The sequence below is a fragment of the Thalassophryne amazonica genome, chromosome 18 (assembly GCF_902500255.1).
Source record: "Thalassophryne amazonica chromosome 18, fThaAma1.1, whole genome shotgun sequence".
In the NCBI taxonomy this organism is placed as follows: Eukaryota; Metazoa; Chordata; class Actinopteri; order Batrachoidiformes; family Batrachoididae; genus Thalassophryne; species Thalassophryne amazonica.
The window spans coordinates 42,500,433-42,525,111 of NC_047120.1; the positions used below are offsets into that span (position 1 = coordinate 42,500,433).

The 24,679-nt window shown below is 39.1% G+C and overlaps 1 protein-coding gene across 1 annotated transcript in view; it reads right to left on the reverse strand.

Moving 5' to 3' along the window:
- Positions 1-24,679, reverse strand: part of myo1d (myosin 1D) — a 150,237-nt gene that overhangs the window by 73,645 nt on the left and 51,913 nt on the right. The window contains exons 12-16 of the mRNA XM_034194268.1: positions 13,054-13,124; positions 10,905-10,979; positions 9,501-9,633; positions 7,400-7,566; positions 1,542-1,749 (exon numbers count right to left, since the gene is read on the reverse strand). Of these exons, the coding sequence (XP_034050159.1) occupies positions 1,542-1,749; positions 7,400-7,566; positions 9,501-9,633; positions 10,905-10,979; positions 13,054-13,124 (654 nt within the window). The remainder of the gene's footprint in view (positions 1-1,541; positions 1,750-7,399; positions 7,567-9,500; positions 9,634-10,904; positions 10,980-13,053; positions 13,125-24,679) is intronic.

Here is a 24,679-nt window from a genome sequence, read left to right on the forward strand (position 1 = left end):
CTCAGTAGACTGTTGGCAAGCCAGTTTCAAGTTTAAGCACCACCGAGGCTTCTGAGTAAAAACAAAGGCGATCACAAACCCCAAACAAAGAACGAGCCGGAGCTTCTGTCTTTATGCACACTGGGTGCTGCACCCCCCCAAAAAGTCCTTTACTTTCCACATACGAGACAGTTTCATAGTTGATGGATATGGTGACACATGGACACATGGCACCATTATATGTGCCCAGACGTACCCCTGATTTACCAGACTAAACTGCACGTAGTCATTAAAATGGTCACACTAATTAATTAATACTGTTTAACACCAATTTTAATTTCATAAAAATTGGTCAACCCATCACTTACCCAACTTCACTTCCTACAAAGTGAAAAACTTCACATCATGAAGAAAATAATTTTTCACGTAGTGTTCAAAGAGGATAAAGTTGCACAACAAACTCGCCATATCGTACAACGATATCTTTGTGGAACTCCCACAAAAGCACATGAGAGCTTAATTTCCAGTCCGTTAGTGCAGATGGATGAATGAAACAGTACGAGTGACTAACATGAAGAGTGCAAACCCAAAAATCTGATATACATAGATTGAAAAAAATAAAATAAAATAAAAAAGGACAAATCTGTGTGTTGCAGCCAAATCCCACCTTTATTTCCAAGTACTCTATATACAATACAGGATGACTAACACGTGACGTCTTCAGTGCTCACAAAGATCACTCAGTTCTACAGCTTATAATAAGAACTGTGTGGGTGAAAATACAGAGAAAGTGAAGACATGCAATAATGTTAAAGACATGAGATACTATCTGCACCAAAAATACCTCAGTGCTTGTATAATTTGAAGAAAAGTTTGAGTCTACAGTTGTAGTCTCTGAGGTTATTCAGAATGAAATGGTGAATTTCACTGAGAATCCAACCTCTCAACTGTCCTGTAAATTTTAAAAGGTTGATTTTTTTTTTGTATGATCCAATCCAAGTCATAAATAAGATTTTATTCTGCACCACTAAACTTTTATTCCTTAGGATTCAAACAAAAGGTTCACAATCTTATATCGCCAACATGCTTCAAAATTCACTTTGTCTGTAACACCCCCCCCCCCCCAAAAAATCTCTTTTGTACCTTGTGGGTAAAAACTGCAATGACAAGACACCATGACAGTTTCCCAATGTGCTGTTCGAGGGTCAAAGGACACTGCAATACTACATATGTTAGTGTCTGCTTCATGGAGTCAATGAAATAAACAGTTTGAACTAAAAATATTTTTAAAAAGAAGAATAAATGAAAATAACAGTTTTGAAAGAGCTGAAATACACTTCTCCAGTTTTATGGCAGTTGAGTAATTATATCTCCAACAGATACCAACAGAAACATCATAACGGGTGATACCTAACCTCTCATTTTGCAACCTCAAATCACATCATAACTCAGACTCAACAAACTGCTGAAAACTGCTGCTGTATCAGTATTTGAAAGGCGTTACTTCTATGTTGGTGATATGCTGGTGTATTACAGCGGTGCTGAGGTTTCCAGAGCCTCACCTTTTGAAGGAAGAGGACAATCCTCTTCACCATCTCAGCCCGCTGCTCCTCCAGACTGAAGAGTGTGCGCGGTGTCCGAATGAAGACCTTGGTTTTGCCGTAGGCCACGTCATTGTCAAAGCCACAACCTTGCAGGAGCCTTTTCACCGCTTCCTTGTCTGATGGCAGGTCATGGTTTGGCCATGTAAACTCTGAGATCATCTTGTATCTGGAGGAGCGACAAAGTGGTCACATCATGATATGAGGTCACAGCTGGCTTGAGAAACAATCGCAAAATGATCAGCGAAGGTCAAGATAACCCCCATCATCACCCTGCAGCATTGTTTTAAATACTGTTAGCAGCACAATGCTGGATTCAAATGGCTGCTTAAGAAAACATAATGCAAAAAACCCACAGTATCACCCCTTTTACAAACTTTAGTGGAAAATAGTTAATTTGTTTTGAAGAATCTTATTTTATATCAATATTTACAGACATTTGATTAATTACATACATAGTTTAATATATTAATTACATACAAACATTACATAGTTTCTAAAATTAAGATTTCAAACTTGAACAAACATATGCAATAGAAAAAAGTAAAAGATCATTGAAGCACTTCATTGTAGTTCTGGAATAATTATGGAACTTGTGATTATTTGTTTCCAGTTTGTTACCCATGTGGGATTATTTTCTTTACATTTGGATCATGAAGATGACCTTTAATTTATCTTATGTAAAATAATGTTTTGCTGCTTGTTGAGTGTTCATATGGTGAGAATTAATTCTTTATAAAAGGAATGTTTAAATTTCATCTGTAAATACTGTACTGACGGCCATAACAACAAGGGTTACAGGGCACAGAAAGGACAATTTTTATAGCATATCTACAGCCTAGAAGCTGTGGGAAAAGGACAAATGCACCTTTCTTCAGTGTGAGGAGTTGACAGAATATGAGGAATCTCATATGAAATATCAGAAGCTTTGTTTTCCTCGTCTTAAGACAATGAACTCCACAGCCTTTCAAGACCAAGTGAAGCCTAATACAAAGGTTTTTATCAGAGGGGAGGCTCAATTAAATCAAACGCTGAAGCAATTAATGAATGCTTACTGTACACAGAGCTAATGAACGCCTCCTGTCACACAGTGATTCCATAGTGAATTAGCATGGATGTCAAAATGTACAACACCATTTCAAAAGACAGACAAAAAGTGAAAAGAACACAGTAGCCATCACCAATAGTGTCTCACAAGCTTTCATCTTGAAAACATTTGATGGTACATTTTCATTTTTGCTTTGTTTAATCAAGGACTCCTTACACATATCCACTTGGAAAGGCCCACAGTAAAACCTCCAATTTATTGATCAGGGTCTTTCCTGAGCTTCATTTTCCACTTCACAGTTGACCCCCCGGCTATTCTATGATACAGTATAAAGTCTACAATTATTCTGACTGAAGTGACGGCCTTTTACGCAAAAGCCTCATTAGCTAATGTACGAGGTCAGTGAGTGTGAGAGCTGAGGACTAAAGTCAGGCTGTGTGTGTGTGTATATATACACACATATATGTATGCAGCTGAAGCACAGCTTGTGAGTTTGTGAAGATGCTTGCAACTATTATGTATTTAGGTGAAAATGCTTAAAGATCTAGATGAAACTTATTTTTGGGTAATTACAAGCTCAGTGTCAAAACAGACTTACCAACAATTTAAATCTGTTGTGCAGTGGCCATGTACGGCGACGTGGAGCTGCCAGCCATATAAATATAATTTCACTCAGTAACACATAACATGAAAGGTTTCATGTTATAACGTGATATTTATTACATTATAACGTGATATCTATCACGTTATTTCGTGATGCACAACTATCATGTTATTTCATGATATGGTATTTTCACGTTTTATCGTGAAATTATCATGTTATTTCGTGATAAGAAATTATCACGTTATTCCGAGATATAAATCTATCACGTTATTTCATAATATGAAATTATCACGTTATTTCGAATTATGAAATTTTCATGTTATTTTGTGATAAACATTTATCACGTTATTTCATGGTATTTTTATAACGTGAAAACAATATGGTTTTACTTTGATACACAGCCATATAACTGTTCTGCTATTCTGCCACTAGAGGGCGCTAAAATACCATTAAAGGGCGCTACTTATCTAAGGCTGTTTGCTTTTTTTTTTTTACTCTGATTATAGTGAAAACAAATAGCAAAAGTATTGGCTCATGCTTTTTATTGATCCTTAAATCCCCCTACATCACAGACGAGCCATGTTCCTTGACTGAACCTGGGAAGTGTTGAAGCGCTGAATTACCTGAATAGCCTACATATCATGAAATAACACGATAAATGCTTAACACGAAATAACGTGACAGTTGCATATCTCAGAATAACGTGACAGTTGCATATCTCAGAATAACGTGACAGTTGCATATCTCAGAATAACGTGATAGTTGCATATCTCAGAATAACGTGACAGTTGCATATCATGAAATAACGTGATAGTTTATCTCGGAATAACATGATAATTTCATATCACAAAATAACGTGATAATTTCTTGTTATAACGTGAAAACAGTGCATCATGAAATAACATGATAATTTCATATCACGAAATAACGTGATAAGTATCACGTTATAACATGATAAATATCACGTTATAACATGAAACTTTTCACGTAATTACATGATACTGAGACAAATATATATTAGGGCTTGGCAGCTTAGAGCTTCCGTAATAACATGCACAAATACACCATCACCCAAAAGTTTGGACACACTTTCTCATTCTCATTTTGTTAGCACTTTAGTCCACTCCAGTAAAAAGAAAGCTGTTAATTACCTCCACCAACAAAGCTGGATGGAGGTTATGTGATTGCCTGCATTTGTTTGTCAACAGTCTCACGGGCACAGTATTGCATCTATCGTTATAAAAGAGTCAAAAAGTCATAGCTGAATTTTCAAAGTCAAGGTAAAGCAAAAAGTGAAAATCGCGTAATTAGCCATAACTTCAGAACTACTCACTATAGAAATGTCTAATTTGGCTCACATTGTTCCTCTTAGGTACATGCTTTCTGATTGAACTTGACCTTCAAAAGTTTGGTCAAGGTCAAAGTTGATTGCGCCCCCCCCCCCCCAAATATTCTGCATTTAAATCTGATGCATGGAAGTGGTGTACTGGGTCATAGAATACAGTGAACTTCAAGGTCACAGATCAAAGTTCAAGGTCAAGATCACAAAACATGAAAAAATAATCAATTTACGAGGTCTGTTAGAAAAGTATCCGACCTTTTTATTTTTTTCAAAAACCATATGGATTTGAATCACGTGTGATTGCATCAGCCAAGCTTGAACCTTCGTGCGCATGCGTGAGTTTTTTCACGCCTGTCGGTTGTGTCATTCGCCTGTGAGCAGGCTTTGTGTGAGCAGTGGCCCACCTCTCTTGTCGGATTTTTATTGCGAATAAAATGTCATAAACGATTTGGAGCTTTGCTGCATCAAATGTTTCCAGAAACTGTGAGAGACCTCCAGGTGGACACCATTCGGAAAATTCAGATGGCTTTCAGGGACGATTTTATGGGGATTACACAGATTAAGGAGTGCTCCAGCCGGTTTAAAGACCGCCCACAGCATCTGAGAGCGCGGTGCACTCCGAGCGCCGATCGACAGGCTGTAACAACCACATCATTTCCAACGTGAAGGCTTTGTTGATCCGGGACGTCGTCTGACTTACACAACAATGGCAGAAGACGTGGAAATCAGTACTTTTTCGGCACATTCCACTGTTACAGGAGTTTTTTTTCATGGAAAGAGGAGCGGAGGGATGCGCCACCGTGCCGCTCATGGCGCGGCACAAAACCACCTCAGTGTTGGTCTCACAGGACGGCTTTCAGATGGCTTAAAGACGGCTTTCGGTGGCTTTTCAGTCGTGTGACTATCCGAGAAATTGTGCATGAGCTGGACATGCCCCAACATGTCCTGTGAGGCTTCATCACGGTGTTGTTTTGCACCATGCAGACCAACACGGAGGTGGTTTTGTGCCGCGCCATGAGCGGCACAGTGGCGCATTCCTCTGCTCCTCTTTCCATGACAAAAACTCCTGTAACAGTGGAATGTGCCGTTCATTTCCAAACTGGACGCTCTGTTGATCCGGGACGTCGTCTGACTAGCACAGGAATTGCTGAAGACGTGGACATCAGCACTTTTTCAGGCACATTGAGACAGACGTGCGGAGGAATTCCGCACATCGCGGTGGAGCCGCATGGCGCAAAGCAACGCCGTGATGGAGCCTCACAGGACATGCTGGGGCATGTCCAGCTCATGCTCAATTTCTCGGATAGTCACACGACTGAAAAGCCACCGAAAGCCGTCTTTAAGCCATCTGAAAGCCGTCCTGTGAGACCAACACGGAGGTGGTTTTGTGCCGCGCCATGAGCGGCACGGTGGCGCATCCCTCCGCTCCTCTTTCCATGAAAAAAAACTCCTGTAACAGTGGAATGTGCCGAAAAAGTACTGATGTCCACGTCTTCTGCCATTGTTGTGTAAGTCAGACGACGTCCCGGATCAACAAAGCCTTCACGTTGGAAATGATCTGGTTGTGTCAGCCTGTCGATCGGCGCACGGAGTGCGCCGCGCTCTCAGATGCTGTGGACGGTCTTTAAACCGGCTGGAGCACTCCTTAATCTGTGTAATCCCCATAAAATTGTCCCTGAAAGCCATCTGAATTTTCCGAATGGTGTCCACCTGGAGGTCTCTCACAGTTTGTGGAAAAATTTGATGCGGCAAAGCTCCAAATCGTTCAGACATTTTATTCGCAATAAAAATCCGACGAGAGGGGTGGACCACTGCTCACACAAAGCCTGCTCACAGGCGAATGACACAACCGACAGGCGTGAAAAAACTCACGCATGCGCAAGAAGGTTCAAGCTTGGCTGATGCAATCACACGTGATTCAAATCCATATGGTTTTTGAAAAAAAATAAAAAGGTCAGATACTTTTCTAACAGACCTCGTAGATCAGACTTGAATTTCACCATTCTGAAGTGCCAACGTTTGGTCAATGTTTAGTTGGAATTCTTAAGGGGAACCATTGTTGGCTTGAAATGTCTGATTCCACTTGAATTTGACCATTTTACAGTTCTGTCAGTGTTTAGTGAGCTCATTTCATAATGTGACATCAAAAGTAACTACTCTGTTGGTGGAGGTACTTTGTTCTCTGAGCACAGCTCTAGTTTCTGACTTATTTTAGAAAGATTCGAGTTACATGACACATATTTACACCCCCGTTGTCAACTAATAACCTCAATGACAGACCAATGCACAGCTTCAAGGGTTCACACATGAAGCATTTGTCCAGAATACTTCAAATGTAAATCAGAGGCAAATGAAAGAATTAGTGTTACTGAAACACTTTCTATGCACAAATTTTCAAACAATATCAAACCTGTAACTGCCAAATCACTCAGCCATGTTTACATAATGTCCACAAAAAAAAAACAACAAAAAAAAAAACTGGGAGGATGCAGTAAGAAGCTGTATTTTAAAGCTTTTCAGGATACAGTGCAGTCTTCATGAGTGTGACAGGGCTCTAAGCTTAGGGCTAAGTACAGTGAGTATATGATTAGGGATTGTTCTTAATTCTCTAAAGTCCTGAATCAAACTGATTTAAAGGTAGAACTGCTACAGCAGGAAACATATTTTCTTTTAACATCACAACAAAGTATGTGCAGTCTTTTCACCAGCACCCTATATTTCATTCAGTGTCTTTTCTCTGATGGCAGTTATGAAAACCTTTATGAATTAAGGCTCATCACACAGCAGCTTCCTTTGGCTGATTAGTGCTGTCTGTTCTCAGGTACCTCTGTAGAAAGCGGGGATATGTTTGGCGGTAGGCAAAGCCAGCACGGCGCACTCTGACGTTTTCCAGGAGCCCAAGGTACTCCACCTGATGGCGGCAGCGCTCCTGCTCAAAGAGTAGAGGCGACTTGACATCATTTGGCTTGACGCAGCGAACATAATATGGCTCCTATAGCGGTCAACAGGGAGAGAATGTGTGTTAATGATGCAACGCATTTAAATGTTTCTACAAGCTGTAAACCTGAGCAACAACACAATTGTATGCCCTGTTCAGACTCCTAGTTCATTCAAATCAGATTTAATGCACAGCCGATTAAAAAAAAAAAAAAATTTGATTTCACTGACTGGCTGGTTTGTTTTCTTTTTTGGAGAGAGCCCTGTTAGCAATTTTATTTCAGCAGGGTGAAAACCGACTGAAGCAGGGAGCGATAGTGAGCAGAGAGGTCTGCAGTAGCTTTACACCTGACTTTAAGTGGCTTCAAACATCAGAGAGGTAAGCCAACATACCTGGAATGTGATCCAAGCATTCAAACCAAAACAATTTTGCAAAAAAGGTGATTTGAATCGCAGTGAAAAAAATATTCAAGCAATTTTTGACTGTTTGGACTTGCAACATGGGATCAGATTCAAATCTGATATGAGCATAAAACAGATTTTTACTGGCAGTTTCAACAAAGTCTGAAAGTGACAACTGAAAGAGCATCTGCAGCTGGATGGGAAGTTACTGACTTTAATGGAGGTGGTGTGACTCGTACTTTTGTACACATACAGACACTACAGGGCTCAGAAGACCTTCATGGTGTTCGTTTGAATTACAGTGGGGCCAAAAAGTATTTAGTCAGCCCCTGATTGTGCAAGTTCTCCTATTTAAGAAGATGAGAGAGGTCTGTAATTTTCATCCTAGGTACACTTCAACTGTGAGAGACAAAATGAAAAAAAATCCAGGAAATCACATTCTAGGATTTTTAAAGAATTTATTTGTAAATTATGGTGAAAATAAGTATTTGGTCAATAACAAAAATTCAACTCAATACTTTGTAACATAATCTTTGTTGGCAATGACAGAGGTCAAACATTTCCTCTAAGTCTTCACCAGGTTTGCACACACTGTAGCTGGTATTTTGGCCCATTCCTCCATGCAGATCTCCTCTAGAGCAGTGATGTTTTGGGGCTGTCACTGGGCAACAAGGACTTTCGACTCCCTCAACAATTTTTCTATGGGGTTGAGGTCTGGAGACTGGCTTGGCCACTCCAGGACCTTGAAATGCTTTTGACGGAGCCACTCCTTTGTTGTCTGAGCGGTGTGTTTGGGATCATTGTCATGCTGGAAGACCCAGCCACGTTGCACCTTTTGACTTAAAATCTCACGATACATGGCCCCGTTCATGCTTCCCTTAACACAGATCAGTCGTCCTGTCCCCTTTGCAGAAAAAACAGCCCCAAAGCATGATGTTTCCACCCCATGCTTCACAGGAGATATGGTGTTCTTGGAATGCAACTCAGCATTCTTGTTGAGTTGAGTATTTACTAAAAAGTTCTATTTTGGTTTCATCTGACCACATGATATTCTCCCAATCCTCTTCTGGATTATCCACATGCTCTCTGGCAAACGTCAGATGGGCCTGGACATGTACTGGCTTAAGCAGGGGGACACACCTGGCACTGCAGGATTTGAGTCCCTCTCTGCTAAATACTTTTTGCCCCCACTGTATATAGTTTACATCACTCTATACAGTCTTCACAGATATTTTAATCATACAGCCTTTGAGAATACAAGCACATACAATGTGTGAACACTATTCACCCACATGCAAACATCCTCAAATTAGTCTAAGGATTTGCATTTTTCATCATGTGTTTGCAACTCTAACATGCTGTTTTACACAGATAAAGTAGTGAAAATGTCAATATCAAACTATTCACATGCCAAACTATATCACAGATAATCTACTTTCATCAGTGTGCTGTTATTCAGATGGATTTCAATTTTGTGGTTAAGCCTCATTGTACTATAAAAAAAAAAAAAAAAAAAAATTGCACAGAACGTGCGTAGTGACTAAAATCAATTAGATGATGCTACATCAAAAACTCCTGACTTCTCACCTTGCTGGCCAGGTTTTCCACCAGCGAGATCATGGAGTTTTTGAATAATGTTGCAGCTGTTAGGGGTCGTTTGGTGACCTCAGTGATGCTCAGTTTTCCCTCAGGCCACATCCCCTTCAGTACTGGATTAGAACTAAACAGACAAAATAACGGGGGACAAAAAAGAAAAAATAGTGTTCTCTCAGTAAAATTCATAAACACGTGAACATCAGCCCTCTGCCATCGACCCATCTGCCAACCACGTTTCACCTGGCTGAGGCTACTTTTAAAAGTTGGGAATGAACCGGTTGTCTTCTCACATGGTTGCCAACCAGGACCCAACGGCAACACTAGCATATACTCTCAGACATGTCTGAGAGCACCAGCACACGCTCTCAGACACCAGTGTCTCCCAGATGGAAGTAAAGGTTGTTCGCAACATCAGGAGAACAGCATCGTCATCTGCCTGAAAACGTTCAGCTGTGACGTCACAGATCCCTGCAGCTTTAACAGAGTAACTTCAGCTGTTTCAACACTTTTTCAATTCACAAATTTGGTGATTCACAGTTGACTAGAGGATCAGCAACCAAAATCCTGGTACGGGAGATGACCAACATGCTGGCATTCTTCTACAATTGGTCAAAGAAAAATTAGACATCCCTTAATAATAACACTAATCTATATGTATAGTACTTTCCTAAACAAGTATTACAGTACTGCTCCACTGCATAATTAATTTCCAGTGTGTCATAATATATTCATGAAAACTCTGCATCGTTAATCTTCCCTGGCCCTGGATGACCCCTGCCTGTGGTGCAGGTGCTTGCGTGGTCTTCTCAACAATTGTACTCTCTTTTTGATGTTCCTTTTATTTCCTTTTTTCTGTTTCTTCAGTTTCAAAAAACTTTTCAAAAACCTTGTAACTGTTAGAATGGCCTAACCAGTGGGTCACTCCTCTGAGTCTGGTCTGCTTGAGGTTTCTTCCTCAATCATCAGAGGGAGTTTTTCTTTACCACTGCTGCCTGTGTGCTTGTTCTAGGGGTTGGTAAGGTTAGACCTTACTCACATGAAGTACCTTGATGTAGCTTTGTTGTGATTTGGCGCTATATAAATGAAATATATTGAAATTTAAGTATCGCGTCCAGACTCTGTGCTTTACTTCCTGCTCGGAATGCTAAAATAATTAAAGTAATTGGGTTTACAATTTTAAATAACAAGCTTGTTTTGACCACTCACATTAGACAGGTCAGAAATAACTACACCTGACATCCAAAGTAGCAGATAAAGAACTAGAGAATATAGGAAAAGAGGGATAAGAGTAAGAGATTAGTGGGTGAGCCCTTTGTTGTTGTTCTGAGAGCTGTCATGCAATCAAAGCGAGCGTGATTGAAGTGGTGTGTATAAGTGAAGGGTAAGTGCATTTACCTGTTGTATAAAAGTCTCTTGAAATCTTGGAACAGTGTGTCTTTGTTCTTATCGATAAAACCAACCACTGAGTACCTGGGGGAAGAGGCAGACATACACATGAACACCATCACTTTGGTGCTGTGTGTGTTTTCCACCATCCATCAATCAGTTCTTCTGAGACAAATTTCAAACAATCTCGAAACTCTAGCTTGTTTCATTCAAATGGAATTAATCCTATGCAGCTACAGAGCTGCAGTGTGTCAGTAATTCTTTTCGGCTTCTTTTCTGCCATGCATTAATTTATGCTGGGACTTAATGTGTGCTTTTAACGGTGGACATGTTAGAAGTCACTGAGCTGTGGCTCAGAGATCAAACAAGCCTGCCAGAACAAGTCCTAATAGTTTCCGTGAATCCTCCCTTGGGTTTGAGACACTTCAGCCATCACACATTAACCTGTTTCCTTAAGAACACTTTCAGTGATTAGTGCGTGTGATTCAATAATGTCTTAAGTGTCCAAACACTTGAGGGATTGGTAAAAGTGCCATCATTTCAACAACCAGTAAACATGTGTTTTGACAAATTTTAAAAGGCAATTTTGTTGTCTACCTCCTGTCAGCAAACAAGGGCAGAGGTTATGTGACCACCCTAGCCGTTATGTCTCCAAAAGTGATTAGGGATAAAATTTTGTGGAAAGATATTGCAAAGATCAAGCAAAAGCCAAAGAAACATTGGTGGAAATTTACCTCCAAAGTGTTTCTTTTTCGGAGGCTCTTCAATTTTGTCAGCACATGGCTAAAGACACGAAACTCTAGTCCCAAGTGGTAGTGGCTCCAGATTTCATGCAGTGACACAAATACACTGACGGGCTACAGCAGAACCCAGTAGTGCCATGCAGTGACTAACAATGTATTACAGTATGACTACTCTATGAGAGGTTTTGCAAAAACTCTCTAACAATGTAAAACTGTTGATTTTTTTTTTCCCCTTTTTTGTGAAACTTGTGTCACCATGTCAAATTATGGTGGAAATCCAACAAGACCTCATGTGTTGCAGCCATACAAGGTTAAAACAGAGATACAATATGGAAGATCACTACGTGGTGTCACTTTACTACTTGTAGTAGCAGTGGTACAATACTTTGCTCAGACATTCTTATTATCACTGTGTTCTGTCCTAGCCGCTCACAGTGTTGGAGAGCCACTGCGTTTTTCGTACCTGCAGCCACTATGACTCTGGGTACAGGCCTCGTACCTGTAGCCTGTACTGCATCCATTTAACACTGCAGAACAGTTTTTCCTGTCAAGTCATTGTAACATTAAGGCATCACCGGTACAGATAAATAATGATTTGTGGTCATTACCCTGACAGAGTAATGTACTGTCTGAATACACCATCCAGTTGACTTGGTCACTATTGTAAAATACAATGTAGCTTTCATTTTGATTCATAATTTGATAAATTTGTCTCTATGCAAGGGGTTCCCATCACAACACACCAAGTCAAAAAGAAATCAGAAAATGATCTGAAAATAATGAATAACCAATTATTCTTTATTCAAATAAATCTGACGCAATAGACACATTCACGCTGGGTCCTTTGTTGTTGTGTCTCTCTTTTCATGAAAATATATATAAATAAAAAATACTGCCCAGATATTTAAACTGAGAACATTAGTCATACTCGGGTATCAGCTGTTTTTTTTTTTTTTTGTCTCATTTGAAGGTTTTAAAAAAGCAGATATTGGTTGCTATTGAACAAATTATGGTAGGCGGATTAAATAAAGTGCTGTTTTCATTTCATTTCATTGATCTCGGAATGTAGCGTCTGCCTCATTTTGATGAACCTGGTGCTTTACCTTCAGCCAGCCATTCCATTAAAGTTTGACACTGGTGAGTTCCAGCTGCATAAGTAAATTCTCATTTAAGCTACTTTTTACTACACTGACAGTGACCATGTTGGACTTTCAGCTGTGTAGATGCATTAAAAATAATATCAAGCAACAACACGTTAAATCATAGAGGAGCAAGGTTACACGAAAATCTTGTGCGGGAGTGCAAATGAAGCCCGTACCACTTTCCTGCAACTAACAATGTCAATTTCAGCAAAACTTCAAAACTCAGAATTCTCTAGATGTGGAGTAAATGAAAAACAATTTTAAGTCACTTACACCACATCTCCTGCATAGTGCCTGATGCGGAAGTCCCGGTCAAACTCTAAACTCTTATCAGTGGGTGAAAGCTGTAGAAAGAGAAACAAAAAGGAGAAATCGATAATTAAGCATACTTCCCAACATGATATTATATACAGAGTACCACAGAAAAATGGAGGCATTTGTTGTATTATTACAACACACTAAGCTTTTCTGTTCAGATAATGGAAAAAGCATCAAACCATGATTAGCTCACTGCTTATAAATGCTACTTGGAAATCCATGAATGATATAATTTTTCCATTGATATGCTGCCCAACACAGTACACCTGTGCAGATTAATGACTGTGCATATATCATGCAATCAGATAGATATAAAATTACTACACTTGCATGCTTTTGGTACATGCTTTCCCATCATTTTGTTTTTTCATTCGTAAACAGGGAAAATAGAGTACAATTTAGCTCTTCAGACATTTTCTAGATTTATCACTTCATTGATGATTTTTGATATTTTACAGATTAATAAATAAATAAATAAATGTCCTCAATAAATGTTATACTGACTTTTCTTTTATACTGTATTCTGTGCATTTGGGACTGATACAGTCAAAAATGAATATAATGGCATGTAGCCGCCAAATATCCAACTTGATACAAACCTACACAATGTAAAGTGATTCGACAGAACACAGACATCCTGAATGCTACAGTTCCCCAACATCTTTCACGCCTTTTGGTTCAAAATGCGATAAAAACAGCAAACAGCACAGTAAAGTTGCTGTGAAACAGTTCTATGCGATTAATGTACTCATAGCTGGCTAGCTGATAGGGATATGTCAGGGAAATTCAAGTACAACCCTAATTCCAATGAAGTTGGGACGTTGTGTAAAATGTAAATAAAAACACAATACAATGATTTGCAAATCCTCTTCAACCTATATTCAAGACATCCTGTCAAGTGAAATTATCTCTCCATATAGCAAGATAATTTCCCTCAGATTTAGAGTTTTTAATCTTGTTCTTTAGACACCCCTTTTTTTGCAGTGAGCAATTGCCAGCATGGTTAAAGAATTACAGAAAAGAAGTGTTTAGAGACAGCAAAAGTGTCATGAACAAGACTGTGATGACTAAAACTGAAAGATGTGAAGAACTGAGTTGGTGAGACAAAGACAAAAGAGGTGATAATCACAGGAAGAGAAGAGAACACTGATGAGAGGAGACAAAGCAGCTAGAAGTATCAAATCAATGACTGTATGTAGGAGGTGAGCCGCTGGTGTCCAGCGGCTAATGAGCACGAGGCCACTTGTTTCAGCCAAGACTGCCTGTGATAAGTGATTCAAGAAAAATATTTTGCTGACAAAAAAAAATATATTCTGCATTCTCATCACAATTTCAAGATGAGAGAGATGATTAGTATGCAAGAACAGACGGCCAAGGGTGCTGGAAGCACAGAGAGTAAAGCTACACACCATAAGAGGGAGGAAAAGTGTTCAAGCACAAGGCAACTGCAAATCTAAACAGCAACACAGGTCAGAAAAAAAAAAAAAAAAACAGAACAGGTTTGGAAAAGCAGACAGACTGTGCAGAAGAGGAGAGAACACAAGCAAGAAAGAAGAACACAAAAACTTTTACAGCTGCATTGCTTTCTCTGCTGCGCAACTATTTTTGTCAGCGCAGCCGACACTGTGTTTCATTAGTCTGGGGCTTTGTGAAAACGAATGACTCATCTGAAGAGTCTGTGTTCTCAAGCACACAGAAAGAAACACACAAAGAAGCTTTAAAAGATGGAATGGCCCTGTGAGAGAAACACCAACACCAACAACAAGACAAAATGTCATAACCACTGAAAAAGAAGAAGAAGAAGTAAAAGAATCAGTCAGCCTTGGTGAGTTTTTGACAGTGAAATAACGTATGCGCGCTGCACTTTATTGACGCACGGGTGCAGCTACAAGAAAGCTGAAACTGCCAGCAGAAACCTAAAAGTAGAAAAAGTAGGTAGGTAGGTAGATGGGTGAGGCCAGGTCTGGGAGTGTGTGTTGGTGCTGCACGTCGCTGCACCACCAACATGACAGAACCACCTCGGATCCTGGATGGCAACCACCCAGGCAGACAACCAGTCCATTTTACAATGGACCACAGATCTGAGAGAGCAAAAACAGAAATGGAGAGGTGAAAAGCTCTTGGTGAAGACTACTGAGCAATTATCTTCAACTACAAACTGCTCTAAAGGAAATACAAAGATTTCAACACAAGGCGTAAAATACAGAGTATGCTGCGCGGCTCTGGGCAACACCATGAATACAAATCAGGGATGGTGCTGATATGTCACACTCAGCAAATGTCTGCTGACTGCCATAAAGATGATCAAAGAAAACAGAACAAAGCAACAGAATGAAAGCAGCACAATGTGTTCTCTGATTCTATTGTCTCTTGCGCACTGGAGCAATTGCTTCAGATACGAATGAGCCAAAACAGAAAAACCCTTTTTCCTAAACCTCATCCTCACCTTTTACACAAACAGCTTTATAGCAGAACTGATTGACAGCCAATGCATTGTTTACCTCCCGCTAGTTTACAACTTCATGTGACATAAAACTACTAAACAACATCCAGTAGCAGTTACTACCATGACATTTCACAATTTATTATTCATTATTGTCTGAGGCCATCAAATATGGCCATCGGGTATTGTGAAGGCTTTGCATCCATCCGTGCTCAGCATAAGTACAGTCTTATTACTGCCAGAGTCTCCAAACTCACAGGGAACATTCTTGGGCATAGCAACCTCAGCACAGGTCCCAGTGCAAGATACAGTGGCTTGCAAAAGTATTCAGCCCCTTGGTATTTCAAACATTTTAATTTGTTTATGGCATTTTAAATACAAAAAGTAAACCAGGCTTCTCAATATAAAAAATTCTAAAATTATCTTCCTTAAACTCAAACAAAGTAAATCTGTACAACCTGATATAAATTAATTAAAAATATAAAAGCCAAGATGATGGGTTGCATAAGTAACGGGCCCCTTTGGTATAATACCTGTAAATAATCAGTTTTATTGCCAGTTTTCTTCAGATGAGTCAGGGGATGGATACCTGCACATTTTGAAGTCACTGAATATGTCTTGGACTTTATTTACATCAGTTATGAAGAAATACAAACAGTATGGCACTCTATGGTAAATCTGTGTAGAGTAGATGGTTCTCAAAAACTGAGTAACTGTGCAATAAGGAGAAGAGTGAGGAAAGCCACCAAGACACCCAGACAACCCAGATGAAGTTATGGGCTTCTCTGGCTGTGACTGGAGAAATTGTGCACAGTGCAAGTTTTGCATTTTGTATCCCCAGTTATACAGCTTCATGATGAAGTAGAGCAGAGGAGGATTTTCTTAAAAAGAAGACCTGAAAGTTCAACTACAATTTGTCAGAAGATACATCTGAGATGCAAGCCTAGATTTGATGTTTTAGTGAAAGAAGACCCTCATCTATACCACTTCATGATGTAATCAGCTGCTGCACATAAAGAAATTGGAGTCACCTGTTCACTTGCCAATGTATATATTGTATCCGTGAGGAGTGCATATATTGCTTTGTTTGGAGTAATTAATTACAGCTTATGCATAAATGTGTATGTGTATATTATATATATATATATATATATATATATATATATATATATATATATATACACACACACACACACACACACATACATACATACACACACTTTGCACTGGGATATCAATTAAACAACTGCAATTTATAAAGAAGACTATATTCACATGGCTGAGGGTATTTTAGCATTCCGTTATAATTTTATTTTGTCATCATTTTGTCCAGATATTGTTGTTGCACTGCCCAAGTATACAGTCACCTCAAACTGACCCTCTTTAACGCCCCTCCTCTTGTCCCCCTCAGCCATCTCTGGTGATCAATTTCCCAGCAATCCTGTTCGCCACCTGTGCCCTCCTGTTCTCAGACGGCCTTACTAAGCTGGCATCTATGGGAGTGGGAGCCAGGCGTCCCGACGAGCAAAGTCGGAATGGTTCCAAGCCAGTCAGGAAGTCACAGTGGGTACAACGGGAGCCAAAGCAGACAACAGATGAGAGGATTGGGTTTGTGTTTCATGCCCAATGAAGTGAGTGGCTGCTGTCAGGGTATTAAAACGGCGAGTGCACCAAGCTACATCATCTGTCTGGTCATACATTGTAGATAAATACTGTCTGCTGTCTCAAACCCAATAAAATGGTTGAATTTCAGGAAGACCTACAAACAGATGACTAAATATTACAGCCGTATGAACTCAATCCAGTTCCAGACATGATTTCTTGCTATTGTTGCTGACCTCACAGCACGCTCATGCTCAGACAACACAATAGCTCACTAATTAGCAACACCAGGCATGAAAGCTTCAGTACTTAGAAAGCACCATTACATACATGTGGCAGCAGGTGGCAGACACACATGCACACACACACACCCAATTAGCATGCAGCACCTGCACACGCCACATGCTTAAGAAGCTGTGATTTAAAGCGTGACAACAGAACGTACAATTAACTAAAAAGGTGAGAAGGCAAGGAAACAAGGTGGCAAAGTAAAAGCAGTCATGACATTTGCAATAGGATAAAACAGTTGACAGAGAAAGTAAACAATCACTTTTAGACATTTTAATTTCTTTATGGCATTTCAGAAAAAATTTAGCTTCTCAATACGAAAGACAATGCTAAAATACCCTCAGCCGTATGAGCATTATCTTCTTTAGAATTTGCGGTTGTTTAATTGGTATCCCAGTGCAATATATATATTATATATATATATATAAAATTACTTATACATTAGTTATTTACATTAATTATTAAGATCCCATTGTCTTACACAGAATTTGTACATGTTCAGTAAAGCCCCAAAATCAATCAATCAAACAATATTTACGTTTAACGGCGTCTGCAAGAGGGCATGTGTGTGCACACATACATGAGCTTTTGACAAGAGAGGAAGTTAGCGTGCACGCTGATATATTTGATGTCCTCGGGTAATGATCCCCTTCAAACTCAAACCAAAACAAATCTGTACAACATGATAGGGAAGTGTGGGAAGAGCTGCTTCCTCTGCTGCCACCACGACCTAGATAAGTGGATAAGCGGTTGAAAATGAATGGATGAATGATATAAATTAAATTCAAAATATCAAAAGGCAAAATAATGGTTTGTGCTTGAAAGGGTGCCATGACTTATCAAACCCATCACCTGGCTTTGTTAGTTTTATTTAATTGATACAATGTTGCAAATATTTGTTTTCAGTTGAAGTATAAAAGGAATAATATTCAAAATTTTAATACAGAGAACAGCAAGTACTCTTTCCCCCCTCTCTTGCTCCAAAATCAAATCAATTTTATTTATATAGCGCCAAATCACAACAACAGTTGCCCCAAGGCGCTTTATATTGCAAGGCAAAAGCCATACAATAATTACAGAAAAACCCCAACAGTCAAAACGACCCCCTATGAGCAAGCACTTGGCGACAGTGGGAAGGAAAAACTCCCTTTTAACAGGAAGAAACCTCCAGCAGAACCAGGCTCAGGGAGGGGCAGTCTTCTGCTGGGACTGGTTGGGGCTGAGGGGAGAGAATCAGGAAAAAGACATGCTGTGGAAGACAGCAGAGATCAATCACTAATGATTAAAAGCAGAGTGGTGCATACAGAGCAAAAAGAGAAAGAAACACTCAGTGCATCATGGGAACCCCCCAGCAGTCTAAGTCTATAGCAGCATAACTAAGGGATGGTTCAGGGTCACCTGATCCAGCCCTAACTATAAGCTTTAGCAAAAAGGAAAGTTTTAAGCCTAATCTTAAAAGTAGAGAGGGTGTCTGTCTCCCTGATCCGAATTGGGAGCTGGTTCCACAGGAGAGGAGCCTGAAAGCTGAAGGCTCTGCCTCCCATTCTACTCTTAAAAACCCTAGGAACTACAAGTAAGCCTGCAGTCTGAGAGCGAAGTGCTCTACTGGGGTGATATGGTACTAAGAGGTCCCTAAGATAAGATGGGACCTGATTATTCAAAACCTTATAAGTAAGAAGAAGAATTTTAAATTCTATTCTAGAATTAACAGGAAGCCAATGAAGAGAGGCCAGTATGGGTGAAATATGCTCTCTCCTTCTAGTCCCCGTCAGTACTCTAGCTGCAGCATTTTGAATTAACTGAAGGCTTTTCAGGGAACTTTTAGGACAACCTGATAATAATGAATTACAATAGTCCAGCCTAGAGGAAATAAATGCATTAATTAGTTTTTCAGCATCACTCTGAGACAAGACCTTTCTAATTCTAGAGATATTGCGCAAAATGGCATGAGGAAATTAAAATGTGTAACAGCCCAAGTGCCTTTGAGTTTATATAGTGTATGTGTTAATTAATCAGAGTTAAATATGATGATTCATACATCTTTGCAAGTATTTTCTCTCACTCTCCTCATTCTGTCATTCAAGGTGAGAGTTCTGACAGCTTTTTGTTTTGCACACCTGTCCCCATCAGCTAAGTTACATTCATCAGTCTGGATCACCCCCATCCCCAGTGTTGTCAGTTTTCAACACTACTATAACATTTCAAGATCGCACCTCCCTTAATTAATCTTATAATAGGAAAAATTAAGATTTGGCCAGTGCATCCTGATGAAAATCAAGTCTTAAGGCCATAAACACAAATAAGATGTTACTGAATGATGATCTGCAACACATGAGACTGAAGCGTTCCACTTTAGGTAAGCCGTCTCTGTAAACGAGCCCGTGGCTTCTGTGCATGAAAGGATTCTGATTAATTCATAAGAAAGCTGAGCAGACTGTAAGCCAATAAAAAGAATTAATCACCATCAGGCTGCAAAACAACGTGACGCTGTCGTATGAAAGGACCATTTACAAGTCAAAACAACAAGTGTCTGCTTTTGATTCTATGTTTCATTCTCTTTGCCCCCACTGTCCTTTGCTCGGTTATTAGGTCCTCAGGGGAATATGAACCTGCATCTTTGTTTTGTACTTTGACATCATTATGTTGGTGAAACTGAATGCGGTTATGTGATGTAAATGTACCACAGTACATTACTTACAGGATCAAGTGACTAACTGAACAGCTTGAACAGGATCTGCGTATTTGTGCGTCAGAGTGTGCTGCTGACGTGTATAGTCGGCAAATAAGAACCCAAAACCACATGGTTCTGGAATAAACACAGATCATGTTACAGGAACACACTCCATTTTGTTTGACATCTTACTGTACTGTATGTACAAGCCGTGAGAGATGGGCACCAGTAGTAGGGTCAGTTTAGCTAACAGCTAAATAGCAAAGCCTTTTTCCCCGTTAGCATACTAGTTTTTGGGCCAACTTTGAAAACCATTCGTTGAATAAGTAGCTTTCACAAAATTTAGTTCCACTAATTAACTAAGTCAGCTAACATTTTTATTATTTCAAGGTTAATGGTTAAAAACATTTGTAAACCCCTTAAATCATACATGCTTGATCCTGTTGGAGGAAGAGGTTAACCCAGAGTAAACAGATTATTTAAATTATTTCTTAATACAACCCCAATCCCAATGAAGTTGGGACATTGTGTGAAATGTAAATAAAAACAGAATACAATGATTGATACAATGTTGCAGGCATCCATTTCAAAATGAGCAAATATATGCACAAAAACAAAGTTTATCACTTTGAACATTAAATATCTTGTCTTTGTGATGTATTCAATCGAATATAGGTTGAAGAGGATTTGCAAATCATTGTATTCTGTTTTTATTTACATTTTACACAACATCCAAATTTCACTGGAATTGGGGTTGTATTTGTTTATTTTTTTCTGTATTGCAAATAAACTGTACGGTGAATATAATAAAACGACTGATAAAGTTAATTTGCTCATGTAATTATTTATGCACATCGTGATCATCATCTGATCTTGGGAACCTCAGAGTTCAAGTTCAACACATAAAAATTTCAGCTCTTCAGGTCTGTTTTAGGGGTTTAGAGGAAAACAAATGCCCAAGCTAAAGTTAAATTCACATAGTAAAACATAGCGGTACTTTCAACTCAATGTTTTAGCAGTTTAGCATCATTAAAGTTAACTTTTCAGTTAACAGATTAGTGACTATTGAAGCTAACTTTTCGGTTATCTGTGTGCACCACTGATGCACACTGCTCTTTATGATGTAATGCAAATATTTTTAAATCTTTTGTAAGAAAAGCTTTTTTTCTATTAAACTCTGCTCTTTGACATGAAACAGATGAGATATAGGAGGTGTGTTGTGCTACTGACAAAATTTCAACTGTGAAAATTCCTACATCCACACATTCATGCACATGCATGGATAAGTTAAAGAAGGAAAAAAAAATCTTTGGCACCTAATGTAAAATACTGTTATTTTTCTTTCCAACCTTTTTTCTACTGTAAAAAGCCCACCTCAATTCCTCTCGCTGTCCCCCTCTCATTCCGTCTCCTCTGCAGTCTCTAGTGCACTTATTTTTTTCCTAAGTTTCTTTTTTTCTAACCTGGCAGACGTTAAGAGAGCTGTGATGCCAGAAAAGCCACTGTGTCTGCCGAGAGTCTGAACAGCTTGTGTACGTACACCTGCAAGCTTTGAAACGTTCAGAACTTTTTCAAGACCTAATTTGCATGACAAATGTAGGTTACAATGCTCACCTCAAGGTCTATTGAGAGCATTTGTATTTTTATAAAAAGGTACTTCAGAATTCTGCTACGCCACAGCAGTTATTTTTTTTTATATTAAAAAGCCCTGTTTTATAAAAAAAAGTTGAAAAGTATCAAAATGTACTGAGCACAATGTCTAACAGAAAATATATCAATGTACAGGGGAAAGCGAACAATATTTTGATTTTAGATGACAATTCCTTCAGTATATATATTTGTGCAAGGCAGTGCATCTTTTTCTTTGATCTGCATCCAAATTGATTTTCACCAGGCATTTGCCTTGGTTGACCAGACAATCTGTAGTATCCCAAACAACTTGTTGAACAAAATGACAGGGGAGGATTTTCTTAACAATAAGATGCAGAATTACAGCTGCAGAAGGCATGTGGGGAAACACCCAAAATTTTATGTTTTCTTGTTTTACAGTCCTTCTCTACTTCAATCAAACATGAAGCTGTGAATGAGGATACAACAGGCAAATGTTGGACTATTCCCAATTTCCAGAGAAGCCTATACGAGTAATTCTTTCAGAACACTCATGGATGTCTTAGTGGCTTCCCTCACTCGTCTCATTCCAGCATGGTCACTAAATTTTTGAGAACTACCTTCTTGATGCAGATTTACCATACAATACCATGCTGTTTGCATTTCATAATGATTGACAGAAATAAAGTCCAAGACACATTCAGTGACTTGGAAATGTTTATGCATATATCGTGACTTGTCTCAAGAAAACTGGCTATAAAAGTGATAATTTAATCATTATATTTACAATAAATTGGAACCCTATCAATTTTTTTGTGGAATGTGCTACAGGCCTTAAATGCTGGAATGGGTGTATATTTACAAATTGAATTAAGTTGACCACACAAAACATGAAATATCTTTGGTTCATACTGTTTGCAATGAAACAGGAGACAAAGTAAGTGTAAGGATCACTGGGGTTTTTGTTGTTCTTCCAATTTACGGTTGTACGTAAAAGATGAATGGCCACAAGCAGAAGCTGCTTAAATAATGGATAGTTTTACGAGCTCTACTAACAGCTTTGCAGGAAAGGTGGCGTTATACAGAAACCTTTCCATATACTCAGCAGATACTTTCTTCAGCACTTAAATCCTGAGTCTGAACAGGTCGCATTAGTGTTACAGCAAATGTTAAAGCAGCGTACACCTGTGGAAGTGCTCCAGCAGTTTCCCCCTTTGAGCTACAACCACCTATTAGTCAGCAGCCGTGCTAAATTCTGAGAGACCTATATTTATAATATTTATTTATTTATTGATGAACATATTTTTTTAAACCTTTACAATGCCAAATATATAGCTATATATAGCTACAGATACCAGGTCTTGATGCGTTGCCATTTTGACTTCATGGAAGATTCCAAGCCTGTCCTACAAAGGAACAGTGAGCTCAGCCAGCAACAGGGCCTTGATAGTACCAGCACCACATCTACTGTTATACAACCCCTGGCAAAAATTATGGAATCACCGGCTTCAGAGGATGTTCATTCAGTTGTTTAATTTTGTAGAAAAAAAGCAGCTCACAGACATGACACAAAACTAAAGTCATTTCAAATGGCAACTTTCTGGCTTTAATAAACACTATAAGAAATCAGGAAAAAAAATTGTGGCAGTCAGTAATGGTTACTTTTTTAGACCAAGCAGAGGGAAAAAAATATGGAATCACTCAATTCTGAGGAAAAAATTATGGAATCATGAAAAACAAAAGAAAGCTCCAACACATCACTAGTATTTTGTTGCACCACCTCTGGCTTTTATAACAGCTTGCAGTCTCTGAGGCATGGACTTAATGAGTAACAAACAGTACTCTTCATCAATCTGGCTCCAACTTTCTCTGATTGCTGTTGCCAGATCAGCTTTGCAGGTTGGAGCCTTGTCATGGACCATTTTCTTCAACTTCCACCAAAGATGTTCAATTGGATTAAGATCCGGACTATTTGCAGGCCATGACATTGACCCTATGTGTCTTTTGCAAGGAATGTTTTCACAGTTTTTGCTCTATGGCAAGATGCATTATCATCTTGAAAAATGATTTCATCATCCCCAAACATCCTTTCAATTGATGGGATAAGAAAAGTGTCCAAAATATCAATGTAAACTTGTGCATTTATTGATGATGTAATGACAGCCATCTCCCCAGTGCATTTATCTGACATGCAACCCCATATCATCAATGACTGTGGAAATTTACATGTTCTATTCAGGCAGTCATCTTTATAAATCTCATTGGAACAGCATCAAACAAAAGTTCCAGCATCATCACCTTGCACAATGCAGATTCGAGATTCATCACTGAACATGACTTTCATCCAGTCATCCACAGTCCACGATTGCTTTTTCTTAGCCCATTGTAACCTTGTTTTTTTCTTTTTAGGTGTTAATGACGGCTTTTGTTTAGCTTTTCTGTATGTAAATCCCATTTCCTTTAGGCGGTTTCTTACAGTTCGGTCACAGACGTTGACTCCAGTTTCCTCCCATTCGTTCCTCATTTGTTTTGTTGTGCATTTTCGATTTTTGAGACATATTGCTTTAAGTTTTCTGTCTTGACGCTTTGATGTCTTCCTTGGTCTACCAGTATGTTTGCCTTTAACAACCTTCCCATGTTGTTTGTATTTGGTCCAGAGTTTAGACACAGCTGACTGTGAACACCCAACATCTTTTGCAACATTGCGTGATGATTTACCCTCTTTTAAGAGTTTGATAATCCTCTCCTTTGTTTCAATTGACATCTCTCGTGTTGGAGCCATGATTCATGTCAGTCCACTTGGTGCAACAGCTCTCCAAGGTGTGATCACTCCTTTTTAGATGCAGACTAACGAGCAGATCTGATTTGATGCAGGTGTTAGTTTTGGGGATGAAAATTTACAGTGTGATTCCATAATTTTTTCCTCAGAATTGAGTGAGTCCATATTTTTTTCCCTCTGCTTGGTCTAA